Genomic DNA, 18535 nt, shown 5'->3' with positions numbered 1-18535 from the left:
GTTTTCCTTGCTTCTACTCCCGATTCGATGTTCAAAATTGGTCGGCTTTTATCAGAACTCCCCACAGTAACGTAATGTATCACAATAAACGTGTTAAAATTCCAAATTTTCAACAAAAAGAGCTGTAGCTTCACCATTCAGCGGCGAAAGTAATGCTACAATAACGTCATAGGCGATTTGTTAGAAGCATTTTCCTAAATAAACTCTCATCTCCTATAGGGGCCTCAACTTACACCTGGATCCTGACTTTTAACTACCCCGTCCTGACTTTTAACTACCCCGGATCCTGATTTGTAACTACCCCAGATCCTGACTTGTAACTACCCCGGATCCTGACTTGTAACTACCCCGGGTCCTGACTTTTAACTACCCCGGATCCTGACTTGCAACTACCCCGGGTCCTGACTAGTAACTACCCCTTGTCCGTACTTTTAACTACCCCAGATCCTGACTTTTAACTACCCCGTCCTGACTTTTAACTACCCCGGGTCCTGACTTCTAACTACCCCGGATCCTGACTTTTAACTACCCCGGGTCCTGACTTTTATCTACCCCGGGTCCCGACTTGTAAATACTCCGGGTCCTGACTTTTAACAACCCCGGATACTGACTTTCAACGACCCCGGGTCCTGACTTGTAACTACCCCCGAGTCCTGACTTGTGACGACCGCGGGGCCTGACTTTTAACTACCGCGGGTCCTGACTTGTAACTACCCCGGGTCCCGACTTTTAAGTACCGCGGATCCTGACTTTTAACTACCTATAGATACTTACACAACACTTTGATTAACCATGGCCTTTCTGTTGTTTTGACGGTGCATCTTCATAATTCTCACGTAAAAGATTTATTTCCTATGGTGGACCACCCTATTTCATGGAGTGTGTGTGTGTGGGGGGGGGCAATCTGGAGAAACAAATCTGCACTACCCAAGGATTAACCATGGTTTTCGTATATACTTGAAAAGAAAGTTCTAAACAACGAGATGTTTGTTAAACACATATGTCCCCCATGGTGCAAAATTAAAAAGGGTGATACATACATATTCAATTGATAGTAGTATCTTAAATTCAAAATACTGAGTAGACAATATCTTCCTAGATGTATGTCAAGAGTGGATTGACCATGTGACCTAAAACTCAATAGGGGTCATCTACTCCTTATGTTGTACCGCTGTACCAAGTTTGGTGTCAATCAAGCAAATCATTCTTAAAATATAGGAGATAATATATTACAATGTCCAGTTCAATCCCTGGCCTTTGACCTTGTGACCTCAAAATCAATAGGGGTAATCTTCTCCTGAAGATATACCAGTGTACTAAATCTGATGTCTGTCAATCAAAGGATTCTCAAGAAATTGAGCTGACAGTATATTCCTATGTCCAGTTTGACCCTTAACCTTTGACCACATGGCCTCAAAATCAAATAGGGTCGTCTTCTCCTCAAGATGTAGCAGTGTACCAGGTTTAATGTCTGTCAAGCAAAGGGTTTTCAAGATATTGAGCTGACAGTATATTCCTAAACTATTTATGAAATAAAACACAAACACGCAATATAGGATAAGCTCGCATGCGCGAGTGCAACATAAGTTTAATCCTACACGTGTAAATGCACATAGATATCCGGAGGTTCATTGTTCCACTCAACTCAATCTACAACAAAAAACAGAGTAATAATACAGAAACATGTAACGTATTTCATGTCATTTCCTCACTAGAGGGCGCCTGATGCAAGCTTCACTCACACTTCAAAACTACACAGGTAATTTCCCTATTGTTTACCTGTCCACAGGTAAGCTTTCTATTTACAGGGAATGGATTATATGTAAGTGAAAGCTTGAGTGGCGAGCCCTCTGGTACATGTAAGACAATTATTTCAATAAGCAATGTAATCTGATTCACTGATGAAAAAAATAATAGCTGGCGTGTGGATTCAAATTGTTGAGTTTTAAAGCAAACTTTGTTTGCCATTAAAACGACAGGAACACTTCGATCCCGGATATATGGTTTCCGATCATTTTTTATAAGCTTTATGTTTACATTTCCGAAATCAAAGTCGCATATCATTTCACCCCCCCCCCCCCCCCTCAAACCCCCGGTCCGTGAGGATCCTAGATAGAATATATCTCTAATACCCTTGCTTGTCGTAAGAGGTGATTATATGAAGCGGTCATTCGGATATGACCGGAAAAACTGAGGCCCCGTGTCACAGTAAAGATCCCTCCCTTGTCAAAGGCCATAAGCTCCGAGCATAGGCCCAAATTCTGCAGCCCTTTGTCAGCAATGGTAATATTTCTATACTATACGCCTGAAAAATTCTCGAGAGGGACGCCTACACAATACCCCCCCCCCCCCCCCCCCCCCCCCCCCCCCCCCCCCCCCCCCAACCAACACTAGGTGAAAGGTGAAGACAACGAACAGTGATCAATCTCATAACCACTATACAAGCAATACAAAATTGAAAATAGAGAGATGTGCAAACACGAATCCCTGGATAAACCAGAGATGGAATCAGGTACCTAGGAGGAGTAAGCATCCCCTGTTGACCGGTCACACCCGCCGTCAGCCTCATATCCCGAAGTTATCCGTAGTCAAAATTAGTGTGCCAAGGACAACCTAACAATCGGTATAAAACAAGTCAGACAGCATTTAACCCAATGTATTATAGCTCTACACATGTGAGAATCTCTTAAAGTCTGTAAAATTTTGATTAGCGTGTTAAGTTTATTGTCAGTATACAGAAAAGTCTGTAAATTTCTTCTTGCCGTGTTAAGTTCATTGTCAGTATACAGAAAAGTCTGTAAAATTCTGCTTAATATATAGGTAGTGATGGTTCCTAACTAAGCGCTCAATGGGACTTTGTTTATTTCTGTGAAAGTCACACGTCACTCACATACATGTAAGTTTGTTTGGAATTTTACACTGGATAATAGCGAGAAGAAATTTACTACGTCGCGCCAGCATAGTCTTTGGCACGATAAACAACCCTCAATGCAAACTAGTCTTTGGCACGATAAACAACCCTCAATGTAAACTAGTCTTTGGCACGATAAACAACCCTCAATGTAAACTAGTCTTTGGCTCGATAAACAACCCTCAATGCAAACTAGTCTTTGGTTCGATAAACAACCCTCAATGCAGACTAGTCTTTGGCACGGTAAACAGCTCTCAATGCAGACTAGTCTTTGGCACAATAAACAGCCCTCAATGTAAACTAGTCTTTGGCACGATAAACAACCCTCAATGTAAACTAGTCTTTGGCTCGATAAACAACCCTCAATGCAAAGTAGTCTTTGGCACGATAAACAACCCTCAATGTAAACTATTCTTTTGCTCGATAAACAACCCTCAATGCAAACTAGTCTTTGGCTCGATAAACAACCCTCAATGCAGACTAGTCTTTGGCACGGTAAACAGCTCTCAATGCAGACTAGTCTTTGGCACGATAAACAGCCCTCAATGCAGACTAGTCTTTGGCACGATAAACAACCCTCAATGTAAACTAGTCTATTGCACGATAAACAACCCTCAATGCAAACTAGTCTTTGGCACGATAAACAACCCTCAATGCAGACTAGTCTTTGGCACGATAAACAGCCCTCAATGCAGACTAGTCTTTGGCACGATAAACAGCCCTCAATGTAAACTAGTCTTTGGCACGATAAACAACCCTCAATGCAAACTAGTCTTTGGCACGATAAACAACCCTCATGTAAACTAGTCTTTGGCACGATAAACAACCCTCAATTCAAACTAGTCTATTGCACGATAAACAACCCTCAATGCAAACTAGTCTTTGGCACGATAAACAACCCTCAATGCAGACTAGTCTTTGGCACGATAAACAGCCCTCAATGCAGACTAGTCTTTGGCACGATAAACAGCCCTCAATGTAAACTAGTCTTTGGCACGATAAACAACCCTCAATGCAAACTAGTCTTTGGCACGATAAACAACCCTCAATGTAAACTAGTCTATGGCACGATAAACAGCCCTCAATGCAAACTAGTCTTTGGCACGATAAAAAACCCTCAAAGTTACGTCCGTAAGTGCTTCACCTAAATCAGGTGTTGTGTCTATATAAAACTTTGTCCAAACTGAGACAGTAGTAATGATTACTATATGACACCCCCCCCCTCCACACACACACACACACACAGAGATATTGATATTGCGAAGTATTTTTCTACACGGACTATAATGAAGGTATTTATACATACATTGAAACAATTCTATCTTCTGACGTCAATGTTGGCATCGCTACCCAGTATGATCTAGGTCAAAACAAACTTTAAAACTCTATTTAAATAGATAATGTATACAGGCTGACGCACCGCACAAATATTTAATCACAGGACTAGACGGAAGGTCGATATAACAGGGAGGCCATGTTGGATTTTCAGGTGAGACAAACTTAATATTTATATTTGTGTGATCAATAAGGTAGATCTGCTCATTTTTAAAATAATTTCACATAACTCTGAAGAGGGTGGGGGTGGGGGTGGGGAGGTGGAGGTATTCAAAATGCATAGACGTCTCTGATATAAATGATGGCAGTTTATACAACATACTGTAATTCTAGCTGGTCATGTGTTTCAATAAGTCAAACTCTTTAATTAAGATTCCCTAATTTAATTAACAGTGAACTCCTCATGTGACCCCGGACATCAGAAATGGACCCGTTCCGCAGAGCCAAGATTATCCTATTGTGTGACCTCTGTAAAACTGTCCACCTACAGAGTCACTGTGAACGTTGTCATATAAATCTATGCCAGACCTGTGTTGGGAAGCACCTCTCGGATTCGTCTATAAGACACAAAGTCGTGCTCTATAAATACAGAAAATCTCTTAACTACTCAACATGTCCACACCACGCCGACGAACTCTGTAACCATTACTGTGAGAAATGTGACATTCCTGTCTGTTCTACCTGCGTCTCCTCAAGTAAACATGAAGGTCACGATATATCAGATATTCTGGAAAAACTCTGCGCTAAAACAGAAAGTTTACAGAAAGATCTGGACGAACTCGAGACCAGAATTTACCCGCGATATGAAGAAATGGCGTCCGATGTCCAAACTGAGAAAGTCGAGTTAGAAACAAATTACGGAAAACTAACAACAATTGCCGATCAACAAGGAGAAATCTTACACCGGGAGATCACCGCCATTGTCAACCAGCGGAAATCCGACATTCAGGAGATGAAAAACAATCACCTATCTACCCTGAATAAAAATACAGATGAAATCACACAGAAAATTACTGAACTCAAACAGATCATGTCCGACTTGAAATCAATCCTAAAATCAAATGACGTCTCCTTAACCTCTACTTACAAATCTAGGAATTCTGAATTTAGAACATTACCGCCTAAAGTCCGAGTTACAGTACCCAGTTTGTCTGCTCAGAAAATAAACAAAGATCAGCTCAATGAAATGTTTGGTTCTCTGTCGCCATTATCCATTAACACAGAACATGGCGACACAATGAAGCCATCAGAAGCTGTATCGTCTCCTCCAGTCAAACCACTGCTTGATGAGCCGCGCGTCACCGCCACCATAGACACCGGGTATGGAGAACTATACAGTGTTAGCTGTCTGAGTGAAGATCAAGTCTGGACATGCGGGGATAACAACACCATGAAGCTGCTCAACCTCCAGAGTAAACTACTGACATCAATACAAACCAAGTCAGGGAACGACCCGCGGGACATAGCAGTGACACGGGACGGAGATCTTGTTTATATTGACTATAGAGATAGAACTATTAACTTAATAAAGAATAAACAGATACAGACCGTGATCACACTACAGGGGTGGAGACCTGGCTTTGTCTGCAGTACCGCCTCTGATGATCTCCTGGTTACCATGGTCAGTGATGATGGAAAACAATCCAAAGTCGTGCGTTACTCCGGCTCCACAGAGAAACAAAGCATTCAGTTTGATGATCAGGGTCGTCCTCTCTATTCATCTGGTAACATTAAATACCTCAGTGAGAACAAGAACCTGGATATCTGTGTGGCTGACCGGTCAGTTAGAGCAGTAGTGGTGGTCAATCAGTCTGGAAAACTCCGATTTAGATACAATGGTCATCCCTCTAATACCGAGCAATCATTTAATCCAGTCGGCCTCACTACAGACAGCCAGAGTCACATCCTGACAGCAGACTATCACAATCACCGTATCGACATCCTAGATCAGGACGGACAGTTCCTCCGTTACATTCACTGTTATTTATACACTCCATGGGGTTTATGTGTGGACATCAGAGACAACCTCTTTGTGTCTGAGCGTTTCACTGCTAAAGTGAATAAAATCCAATATATATAAACACAGTGTTAATTACACAGCTCTACAGTGTTAATTACACATCTAAAAACCCTGTTCATTACACATCTAAACACAGTGTTAATTACATCTTTGTGTTGATTACAGCCCCGTGTTAATTACAGCCCTGTGTTGATTACAGCTCTGTGTTAATTACAGCCCTGTGTCTGTGATGTGTAATTAACATGTACTTGTGTTTGTGAGTTTAACTGATAAAACATTAGTCTCTCACTGCTGTTTAGTAATTATATCTTACAATATCTGTATTATTATATCTAATCTCAGTATACTAATTAATAATTAGATTGTGTTACTAGTTAATTATCTATATACAATTAGACACATATTAATCATGAAATCTAAATAATGGTAAATCAGTTCTTGTGATGTACTAAGTCACTTTGTCAGTATTTTGTGTGTAGCCTTGAATTATAGTACATCTATACATGTACACATATACTTGTTTGTGTGTGATAAACTACTAATTATTCTGTTTGTGAATTATATATTTCAATATGTGTTTGATTTTACAATGTTTATATTAGATAAACATGATACAGAGTTCAGTCTTACATTATTACTGAGTACTTACTTAGATTTGTAGTACTGTAACAGAGAGTGACCCCAAACGTCCAGTCTTCATCACAGATCTTCAGATTCAAGGTCACAGTCTTCTGTTGACCATCAATAACATCACAACACTCCACAGTCCTACAAAACACAAAGTGTAATTATATCTAACTGTATTGTCAACAATTGTCTGTATTTCAGAACTTAATTATCTTACAAAATGTCCAGTCTATTACAGTGTGGTATATTTACATGTTTATATATATGTAAATGTAACAGGAAGGAGAAAACTCGTGGTTCAACTGGAAATCAAATCCAAGTCCCCTGTATAACTAGTCAGGTGCTCTAACTATTGATCTACAGTGACCGGTCTAACAGAGACCCGTGTATTACTAATCAGGTGTTCTAACTATTGATCAACAGTGACCAGTCTAACAGAGACCCCTGTATTACTAATCAGGTGCTCTAACTATTGAGCTACAGTGGCCGGTGTATCAGAGACCCGTGTATTACTAATCAGGTGTTCTAACTTTTGAGCTACAGTGACCGGTCTATCAGAGACCCCTGTATTACTAATCAGGTGCTCTAACTATTGAGCTACAGTGACCGGTCTATCAGAGACGCCTGTATTACTAATCAGGTGCTCGAACTATTAGGCTACAGTGACCGGTCTAACAGAGACCCCTGTATTACTAATCAGGTGCTCCAACTATTGAGCTACAGTGACCGGTCTATCAGAGACCCCTGTATTACTAATCAGGTGTTCTAACTTTTGAGCTACAGTGGCCGGTCTATCAAAGACCCGTGTATTACTAATCAGGTGTTCTAACTATTGAGCTACAGTGACCAGTGTATCAGAGACCAGTGTATTACTAATCAGGTGCTCTTAACTATTGAGCTAGTGACCGATCTATCAGAGAACCGTGTATTTCTGATCAGGTGTTCTAACTATTGAGCTACAGTGACCGGTCTATCAGAGACCCGTGTATTACTAATCTGCAGGTGTTTTAACTATTGAGGTACAGTGGCGGGTGTATCAGAGACCCCTGTATTACTAATCAGGTGCTCTAACTATTGAGCTACAGTGACCGGTCTATCAGAGACCCCTGTATTACTAATCAGGTGTTTTAACTATTGAGCTACAGTGGCCGGTCTATCAGAGACCCGTGTATTACTAGTCAGATGTTCTAAGCACAGAGCTATCCAGATCGATATCCATGGTTCATCTTAACATCAGCCTATGGATAGGTCAATAGTTAGAGCACATTTGTAATACAGGGGTCTCTGAAAAACTGGTCACCTAACTAGTAATACAGGGGTCTCTGAAAAACTGGGCACCGAACTGGTAATACAGGGGTCTCAGATAGACCGGTCACGGTAGCTCAATGGTTAGAGCACTTGACTAGTACAACAGGGGTCTCTGATAGACCGCTCACGGTGGCTCAATTGTTAGATCACTTGACTAGTAATAGAGGGGTCTCTGATAGACCGGTCATGGTAGCTCAATCGTTAGAGCACCTGACTAGTAATACTAGGGTCTCTAATAGACTGGTCTCGGTAGCTCAATGGATATAGGGGTCTCTGATAGACCGGACACGGTAGCTCAATGTTTAGAGCACCTGACTAGTAATACAAGGGTCTCGGATAGACAGCTCACGGTAGCTCAATGGTTAAAGCAACTGACTAGTAATACAGGGGTCTCTGATAGACCAGTCATGGTAGCTCAATTGTTAGAGCACCTGACTAGTACAATAGGGATCTCTGATAGACCGGTCATAGTAGCTTAATGGTTAGAACGCCAGACTAGTAATACAAGGGTCTCAGATAGACCGGTCACAGTAGCTCAATGGTTAGAGCACCTGACTTGTACAACATGGGTCTCTGATAGACCGGTCATGGTAGCTCAATTGTTAGATCACCTGACTAGTAATACAGGGATCTCTGATAGACCGGTCATGGTAGCTCAATGGTTAGAGCACCTGAATATTAATACAAGGGTCTACGATAAACTAATCACGGTAGCTCAATGATTAGAGCACCTGACTAGTACAACAATGACTGGAGCATGTAACTAGTAATACAGGGGTTTCGGATAATACACCGGTCATGGTAGCTCAATGGTTAGAGCCCCTGACTAGTACAACAGGGGTCCCTGATATACCGGTCATGGTAGCTCAATGGTTAGAACACTTGACTAGTAATACAAGGGTCTCCGATAGACCAGTCACGGTAGCTCAATGGTTAAAGCAACTGACTAGTACAACAGGGGTCTCTGATAGACCGGTCATGGTAGCTGAATGGTTAGAACACCTGACTAGTAATACAAGGGTCTCCGATAGACCGGTCACGGTAGCTCAATGGTTAAAGAAACTGACTAGTACAACAGGGGTCCCTGATAGACCGGTCACGGTAGCTCAATTGTTAGAGCACCTGACTAGTAATACAGGGGTTTTGGATAAACCGGTCATGGTAGCTCAATGGGCCATTACATGGAACATTTCACATGTAAATCCATTAACAAATCTGACATTCCATGTAACATTTACATGTAATTCCATTAACAAACCTGGCATTTTGAACACCAGTAGAGCTATCCAGGTCCTGCAATATGTCAGAGTCTCGGGAAAATTATCCTCATCAATCAACAGCATGTCTCCAGTAACCGTTACCCTACAATATTTATTTTCACATCAAATATTGGTTAACCACAAACTGATCCTTTACACCATTATATCATGCTTTTAGATCACAAATTTATACTCAAAAGAGCGATACAATGATACTGAATGTATCAAAATGAGACCAAACCAGTGCACATGTATGAATACTGAGTCCTAGAAGTTCTATGAAAGCTCTATCTTAAATAGTTCAGGAGATAATGAAGAGGTCAGATTCTTATTAGAAGTAGATTTAGGCATAAGGTCAAACACTAAATCAAAGTCTTGCCATAAAAATCTATACACAAAATATAAAAGCTTTTTCCTTAAATAGTTTAGAAGATATTAACTAGGCCATTTTTTTGGAAAGTAGGTGCAGGTCAAAAGATCAAATGTGATTGTACCACAAGGTCGTTTTATCAACAAGAACCTATCAACAAAATATAGTATTGAATACTATTGAAAATATTTGGTAGGTTACATTTCCTTGAAATAAGGTCAAATTTCAAGGTCACAAAGTCAAAGGTTATAGTATGAAAAAATAGGTATTTTCATAAAAATTTAAATACAAAATATGTTCAGGAGATATTGAATACGTCAGAATGATCGAACTCCCAGGTTAAGGTCAATCTTCACAAAATAAGGTTTTCCATAAAGAATCTATATACAAACAAGAGGCCCATGGGCCATATCGCTCACCTGAGTCACCTTAAGGTGGTCCATATCAGAAGACTTTCCATATATATTTGCATGCAAAAACAGTCCCTATTATGGCGCCAACCCACCCCTGAAGACAATGGTTTTTGCAAACTTGAATATACACTATGTCAGAAAGCTTTCATGTAAATTTGAACTTCTTTGGCCCACTAGTTCTTGAGAAGAAGATTTTTAAAGATTTTTCCTATATATTTGTATGTAAAACTTAGATCCCCCCTTGTGGCCCCATCCTACCCCCATGGGCCATGATCTGAACAAACTTGAATCTGCATTATGTCAAAAAATCTTTCATGTAAATATCAGCTTTTCTGGCTCAGTGGTTCTTGAAAAGAAGATTTTTAAAGATTTTTCCTATATATTTGTATGTAAAACTTGGATCCCCTATTGTGGCCCCATCCTACCCCAGGGGGCCATGATTTGAACAAACTTAACTCTACACTATGTTAGGAAGCTTTCATGTAAATATCAGCTTTTCTGGCTCAGTGGTTCTTGGGAAGAAGATTTTTAAAGATTTTCCCTATATATTTCTATGTACAACTTTGATCCCCCTTGTGGCCCCATCTGACCCCCAGGGACCATGATTTTTACAAACCTTAATCTGCACTATATCAGAAAGCCTTTATATAAATCTCAGCTTTTCTGGCTCAGTGGTTCTTGAGAAGAAGATTTTTAAAGATTTTTCCTATATATTTGTATGTAAAATTTTGATCCCCTATTGTTGCCCCTTCCGACCCCCGGGGGCCATGATTTTGACAATTTAGAATCTGCACTATATCAGGAAGCTTTCATATAAATCTCAGCTTCTCTTGCTTAGTGGTTCTTCAGAAGAAATTTTTTAAAGATTTTTCCTATATATTTGTATGTAAAACTTTGATCCCCCCTTGTGGCCCCATCCGACCCCCGGGGGCCATGATTTTAACAATTTAGAATCTGCACTCTATCAGGAAGCTTTCATATAAATCTCAGCTTTTTTGGCTCAGTGGTTCTTGAGAAGATTTTTAAAGATTGGTCCTATATATTTGTATGTAAAACTTGGATCCCCTATTGTGGCCCCATCCAATCCCCGGGGGCCATGATTTTAACAATTTAGAATCTGCACTACCTAATAAAGCTTGTCTATAAATTTCATCTTTTCTGGCCCAGTGGTTCTTGAGAAGAAGATTTTTAAAAGATGCCACCAGAATTTCACATACTCTTAATTATCTCCCCTTGAAAAAGGGCATCGCCCTTCATTTGAACAAATCTGAATCCCCATCACCCAAGATGCTTTGTGACAAGTTTGGTTGAATTTGGCCTTTGGGTTCTGGAGAAGAAGTCGAAAGTGTGAAAAGTTTACAGACGGACGGACGACGGACAAAATGTAATCAGAAAAGCTCACTTGAAGCTTCGGTTCAGGTGAGCTAAAAATGAAAGCCCCACCTAAAATGGATCCAAATATATTTGATAGATTATGTTTCAAAAGTAGACCAAAATCCTAGTTGAAGGTCACAAGGTCAAAGGTCACGATATAAAATGAACTGTCTTGCCACAGGAAATATACATACAACATATAAAAGCTGTCATGTAAATTTGAACTTGTCTGGCCCAGTGGTTCTTGACAAGAAGATTTTTAAAGATTTTCCCAATATATTTGCATGTAAACTTTGATCCCCTTTTGTGTTCCTAACCTATCCCTGGCCCCTGGGGCCATGATTTTCACAAAACTTGAATCTGCACTATGGCAGAGAGCTTACGTGTACATTTCAGCTCTTCCAGCTTAGTGATTCTTGAGGAGAAGGTTTTTAAATGACACCACCCTATTTTTGCATTTTCGGCATTATCTCTCCTTTGAAGGGGCCACAGCCCTTCATTTGAACAAATGTAAATCCCATTCATCCAAGGATGATTTTTACCAAGTTTGATTGAAATTGGCCCTTTAGTTCTGGAGAAGATTTTAAAATTTCTCAGTGTAATTTCACTATTATCTTCCCTTGGAAAAGGATGTTGCCCCTCATTAGACCAAACTTGAATCCCCATCACCCAAATATTATTTGTTTGAAATTGGCCAAGTTCTGAAGAAAATGAAAATTTGAAAAGTTTACAACGACGCAAATGACACACAACAGAAAGTTTTAATCAGAAAAGCTAACTTGAGCCTTCAATTTGCCTGTTACTTAGGGGCAAGTATCAAAAGATCGATGTTGGATAAAAAAATAAATTCAAATAGTTAGGGGGAGGGGGGATAAAATATCCCGTAAGTTCCTGTCATCCAACATTGATTACACTTTAGTGGAAAGAGAAAAATGACAATTAAGTGATTGTTAAAAACCACATAATAACATTACATTTTAATAAACATCTAATAGTTTTAATGTGCAGTTTCAATTGTGAATAAACAGTAGAAAACAAGAGGTACTGTGAGCAATGCTCACTAAGAATACCCCCCGCTTACCCCAATCTCCCAAAAGGTGTTGGTAATAGGTAAAACTTCAGTATTATGATCCAAAAGGTATCTAGGAACACAACATCTCCATGCAATGAAAAAAGCCATTAAAGAATTTAATTGGAAACCATATTGCTACTTTGATGTCCAGTGCGCGTGACCTTTGACATTTTGACCCCAAAATCGATAGGGAACATTTTCATCCCATGGGTAGTCCATATGTATGATATGGTGACTGTAGGTGGAAAGGATAACGCTTTAGAACCCGGAAACCATATTGCTACTTCAATGTCCAGTGCGCTTGACCTTTGACCTTTTCACCCCAAAATCGATAGGGAACATCTTCATCCCATGGGTAGTCCATATGTATGATATGGTGACTGTAGATGGAAAGGATAACGCTTTAGAGCCCGGAAACCATATTGCTACTTCGATGTCCAGTGCGCTTGACCTTTGACCTTTTGACCCCAAAATCGATAGGGAACATCTTCATCCCATGGGTAGTCCATATATATGATATGGTGACGGTAGGTGGAAAGCATAATGCTTTAGAGCCCGGAAACCATTGCGTCTACAGACGGACAGACGGACAACCCGATTCCAGTATACCCCCCCCCCCCCCACAACTTGTTGCGGGGGTATAATTACACAGAGTGTTATTTATAATCGTATGTTTATACCTGTTAATCAATTAGTTTCAACATTCTAAAGGGGGGGGGGTCTTGGTGAAAACTATTTGAATTTAGTTTTTTGTGAAACATTGAACGATTGATCTCCCCCCTTACTTGTGTGATACGTGATCAAAGGTATTCAACAAGAGGCTCATGGGCCACATCGCTCACCCGAGTCACCTTGGCCCATGATTTTTACAAACTTTAATCTGCATTATGTCAGAAAACTTTCATGTAAATTTGTACTTTCCTGGCACAGGGGTTCATGAGAAGAAGATTTTCAAAAACCGTACCTATATATTCACATGTAAAACTTTGATCCCCTATTGTGGCCCTACCCTACTCCTGTGGGTTTTGGTTTGAACAAAATTAAATTTGCACTGTTGGAAAGCTTTGATGTAAATTTCAACTCTTCTAGCCCAGTGATTCTTGAGAAGAACTTTTTAAACGACCCCACCCTATTTTAGCATTTTTGTGATCATTTCCTTTGAAGGGGGCATGGCCCTTCATTTGAACAAACTTAAATGATCTTCACCCAAGGATGCTTTTTCCCCAAGTTTGGTTTGAAATTGGCCAGTGGTTCTGGAGAGGAAGTCAAAAATGTAACAAGAGATGTTTGTAAAACACATATGCCCCCCAAGGTGCAAAATTGAAAAGGGTAATACACACACACATCATTTGATTGAGAGTAGTATTATCAATTCAAAATATGAGCAGACAATATCTTTCTATGTCAAGAGTGGATTGACCATGTGACCTAAAAATCAATAGGGGTCACCAACTCCTGAAGATGTACCAGTGTACCAAGTTTGATGTCTGTCAAGCAAAGGGTTCTCAAGATATTGAACGGACAGTATATTCCTATGTCCAATTTGACCCTTGACTTTTGACCATGTGACCTTAAAATAATTAGTAGTCATCTTCTCCTGAAGATGTACCAGTGTACCAAGTTTGATGTCTGTCAAGCAAAGGGTTCTCAAGATATTCAGCGGACAGTATATTCCTATGTACAGTTTAACCCTTGACCTGTGACCACGCGACCTCAAAATCAATAGATGTCATCTTCTCCTGAAGATGTACCAGTGTACCAAGTTTAATGTCTGTCAAGCAAAGGGTTCTCAAGATATGGAGCAGACAGTATATTACAATGTCCAATTTTACCCTTGACCTTTGACCATGTGATCTGAAAATCAATAGGGGTCGTCTTCTCCTGAAGACGTACCAGTGTACCACATTTGATGTCTGTCAAGCACAGAGTTCTCAAGATATTGAACGGACAGTATATTCCTATGTCCAGTTTGACCCTTGACCTTTAAACATGTGACCTCAAAATAAATAGGGATAATTTTCTCCTGAAGATGTACAGTGGACCAAGTTTGATGTCTGCCAAGCGAAGGGTTCTCAAAATATTGAACGGACATTATATTCCTGTCTGGTGTGACCCTTGACCATGTGACCTCAGAATCAATAGTGGTCATCTTCTCCTGAAGTCGTATCAGTGTACCAAGTTTGATGTCTGTCAAGAAAAGGGTTCTCAAGATACTGAGCAGACAGTATATTCCCATGTCAAGTTTGACCTTTGACCATGTGACCTCAAAATCAATAGGGGTCATCTTCTCTTGAAGATGTACCAGTGTATTAAGTTTGATGTCTGTCAAGCAAAGGGTTCTCGAGATATTTAACGGACAGTATATTCCTATGTCCAGTTTGACCCTTGACCTTTGACCATGTGACCTCAAAATCAATGGGGGTCATCTTCTTCTGATGATGTACTGGCGTACCAAGTTTGATGTCCGTCAAGCAAAGGGTTCTCTAGACATTGAATGGTCAGTATATTCCTATGCCCAGTTTGACCCTTGACCTTTGACCATATGACCCCAAAATCAATAGGGGTCATCTACTCCTTAGGATGTACCAGTGTGCCAAGTTTGATGTCTTTCAAGCAAAGGGTTCTCAAGATATTGAGCGGACATTATATTCCTATGTCCAGAGTAGATTGACCCTTGACCTTTGGACCTGAAAAAGAATAGGGATCCTCTTCTACTTCTAACTAACCCACATATGAAATATCATTATCATCAAGTCAATGGTTCTCAAGATATTGAGCGGACAACAACATGGTCTACAGACCGACCGACAGACCGACCGACCGACAGGTGCAAAACAATATGCCCCCTCTTTTTCAAAGGGGGGCATAAAAAGTTTACCGACGGATAGACAGATGACGGACAACAGACAATCAGAATCAGGTGAGCTAAAACAGTTGAAATAAGCATTTTTTCCTTCTATAAAGTACATGTTCTGAGTGTCCTTGACTTTTCAAAAATGACCTTGAACCAAACGTCCCGTCCCAAGAACTATTGCTGATCAATTTCTGATGAATGGTTTAGGAGACGGGAATCAAAAACTGTCGAAATAAGGAACTTTTATTATCTGAGTGACCTTGGCCTTTCCACAATGACCTTGATAGACTTTGGTCCACAAGTCCTTACCTGAACATTTGTGATCAATTTGATCAATTTCTGATGAAAAAGTTTAGGAGATATGAGGTGGAACAGACATGACAGAGAATGTATTAATGCTCCTCAAATTTTTTGGGGATCATAAAAGTTTACATAAGAAAGGACGAATGGACCACAGATAAGGGGAGATCAAAAAAGCTCACATGAGCTTAGATTTCAAGTGAACTAAAAAGGAAAACAAAATTACCAGCTCCATACAAAAGGCTATCTCCAAAAATGGATCAGATCTGATGGTAAGAGAACTGCTTTCTGCTTCTAAGGAATAGGATCTGCTCCATCAGCAGGGTGTCAACATCTTTTAAGGTCCAGAAAGCTGAAAAACCAAAGTAGCATTGAGTGCTGGAATCACCAGAAATCAGACAGGCAAGTAAAATTGTCTGCAAGTTGAAAATGCTCAGCAAATTTTTGGAAGAGAATTTTGTCAAGCGACTTTGTTCTCTGTTTCATAATAGAATATGAATAAGAACTCTGCAATGCAGGGCATATGCTTCCGTAATGAATTTATACTAGCTTTTCTATGAAGTCCAGTAGTGACCTTGACCTTTTGGACCCCAAAATCAACACATACAAATAATTTCAGATAAATTGTTAGAAACATACTTTATAACCTTAGAGTTTAATCCCAAAGAAGCCTTTAGGCTACATCACTCACCCGAGTCACCTTGCTCTTGGTCAGCTGTTTTGATTTTCATTTTTTTTTTTTTTGTATTTTCAATCATTATTCCTATGAAATATGTTGACCCTATTTTGTGGCCCCACCTAGCCCCTAAGTTAACGACATAAAGCAAACTTAAATTCACACAACACAGGAATGCCTCAATACCAATATGACTTTCTGTAAAACGTTCAGGTCATTAGATGTATACAAAATGTGAAAGTCCTACCTAAACCGGTCAGTAGATGAAACTCTAATGTCAAGGTCACGAGGTGAAAGACTTTATGGCTATAAAAAAGAATGCAAATATGAGAGCCCCATTGCTCATTATTTAAAAGTTATGAGGAAGGTTAAAATTTCAGACAGACAGGACAAAAACAATTCCACCCCATCCTTAGTCAGGGTCATAAAAAAACCTTGTTTTCACACAACTTGGGGACATTTGCATTTGGATATGATTTAGTGTGGCCCTGCTACTCTTGAAAAGTCTTTGTTTTAATAAATTTTCTGCAAATTACCATATAAAACTCTGATTTCATATTGTGCCCCCACCCTACCCCTGGGGTCCTTGCGTTCAACTTCAATTTGAATTAAATGCAACTACTTGCATATTAATAGTGAGCGCAGTGCTCTGGCTCGTACTTCAGGCTCCAATGACTAAAGAGCACAGAATAATCCGAGCTAAATCTGAACCTTTAACTGAGGATCATCGCAGAAGTCCGTTGTCAAAAATGGCTGAAATCTCGAAAAGTCACACTTTGGACTATATGAATTTCTTTGAAAGGATCTGTTAAGATTCCTACAGAGACTTTAAGAATTGGGCGATGTTCAGGGAGAAATGGTTTTCTGAGGGGCCGATTTGGAGAAGTTTCACTGTATTTCCCCTTTCAAGTTGACACGCTGCATCATTTGAACAAACATGAATCCCCTTTTCCCAAGAATGTTTTGTGGCAAGATAAAAATCCCTCCCTGCTCAAAGGCCATAAGCGCCGAGCATAGACCTAAATTTTGCAGCCCTTCACCGGAATTGATGATGTCTCCATGAGTGAAATTTTGTTGAGAGGGGTGTTCAACGAATGGATATACAATCGACAGAAGGCGATAACGAACGGGCAGATCAATAGCAAAAGATCACCTGAGTGACTAAGGTGACCTAATAATGCATTCCTGATGAGTCAGGTACAGAGAATCTACTGCTAATATAAAGAGAAGATAACGAACAGTGATCATGCAATTTTCATAAATTCTACAAAGTATACAAAATTAAGAGAAGGACAATTTATACTTATAGGTATATATTATAATTGTAAGTAAACTGAGGCAATACATGTGGTTATGTCTTTAACTAGTAACCGTAGCCAAATTCAAAGAATTCAAACAGCATTATAACTCTAAACTTAGATGATTTGAAAGTGCATTATTGTAATTCATCTAGTCTAAGGGAGATAACTGTAATATCTGCTTTCATACTCTCTACAGTCTGAACTTATGAGAAAATTGAATACTTCTCTTGAATCTTCTTTGGAAAATTCCCATGGATTACTACATCTCAGCAAGACCACAGTTATATTTATTAAAGCGTTCAGCCTCTACCAGCACTCCAGCAGGTAATGATGGGCTGAGGAAAAGTCATATATCCAGCATCAACCACTGTCTCTACAAATATCCAGCAATAAGTTATGAATTAAACTTCAGAATGTAAATGAGGCTGATATGAGTCACAAATATTGCCAGCTAGTGAATGTCAAGACCATCAGGAAAAATGAGTCTCCACGTACCACCCTTGTTTAGAGCAATAGGTAACCACTGACCTGGACAGTGCTGCTGGTCAAGCGGCAGATTCCATCTACCAAGGTGGGCTTCTGAAGAAAAAAAAAAACCATTGACACCTGTCACTAGTCCAAGAGCATAAAAATGAGTTCAACAAGAGGCCCAAGGGCCACATCGCTCACCTGAGTCACCTGAGCTCACATTTAAAGATTTTCCCTATATAATTGT

General features: G+C 39.9%; 1 protein-coding gene and 2 long non-coding RNA genes across 3 annotated transcripts in view; 1 reads left to right on the top strand and 2 right to left on the bottom strand.

Annotated features, from left to right (window-relative positions):
- Positions 1-17946, bottom strand: part of LOC125672774 (uncharacterized) — a 140045-nt gene extending 122099 nt beyond the window's left edge. The window contains exons 1-2 of the long non-coding RNA XR_008799157.1: positions 16767-17946; positions 16070-16195 (exon numbers count right to left, since the gene is read on the bottom strand). This is a non-coding gene — a long non-coding RNA (uncharacterized LOC125672774). The remainder of the gene's footprint in view (positions 1-16069; positions 16196-16766) is intronic.
- On the bottom strand, positions 1554-7169 carry LOC130050854 (uncharacterized). The gene is made up of 3 exons (XR_008799174.1): positions 6916-7169; positions 5795-6297; positions 1554-1650 (listed from the first exon to the last, which is right to left on the bottom strand). It is a non-coding gene; the product is annotated as an uncharacterized LOC130050854 (long non-coding RNA).
- On the top strand, positions 4155-6885 carry LOC125648799 (tripartite motif-containing protein 2-like). Its single transcript, XM_056151617.1, has 2 exons — positions 4155-4400; positions 4640-6885. The coding sequence occupies exon 2, from the start codon at positions 4671-4673 to the stop codon at positions 6324-6326; it is 1656 nt and encodes a 551-aa protein (XP_056007592.1). The 5' UTR covers positions 4155-4400; positions 4640-4670; the 3' UTR covers positions 6327-6885.
- Positions 17947-18535: the final 589 nt, after the last annotated feature.

Source organism: Ostrea edulis, chromosome 10 (assembly GCF_947568905.1).
Source record: "Ostrea edulis chromosome 10, xbOstEdul1.1, whole genome shotgun sequence".
Taxonomy (NCBI): domain Eukaryota; kingdom Metazoa; phylum Mollusca; class Bivalvia; order Ostreida; family Ostreidae; genus Ostrea; species Ostrea edulis.
Note: the sequence above shows the minus strand (reverse complement) of the source record. Positions and strands in the feature narration are given on the sequence as shown.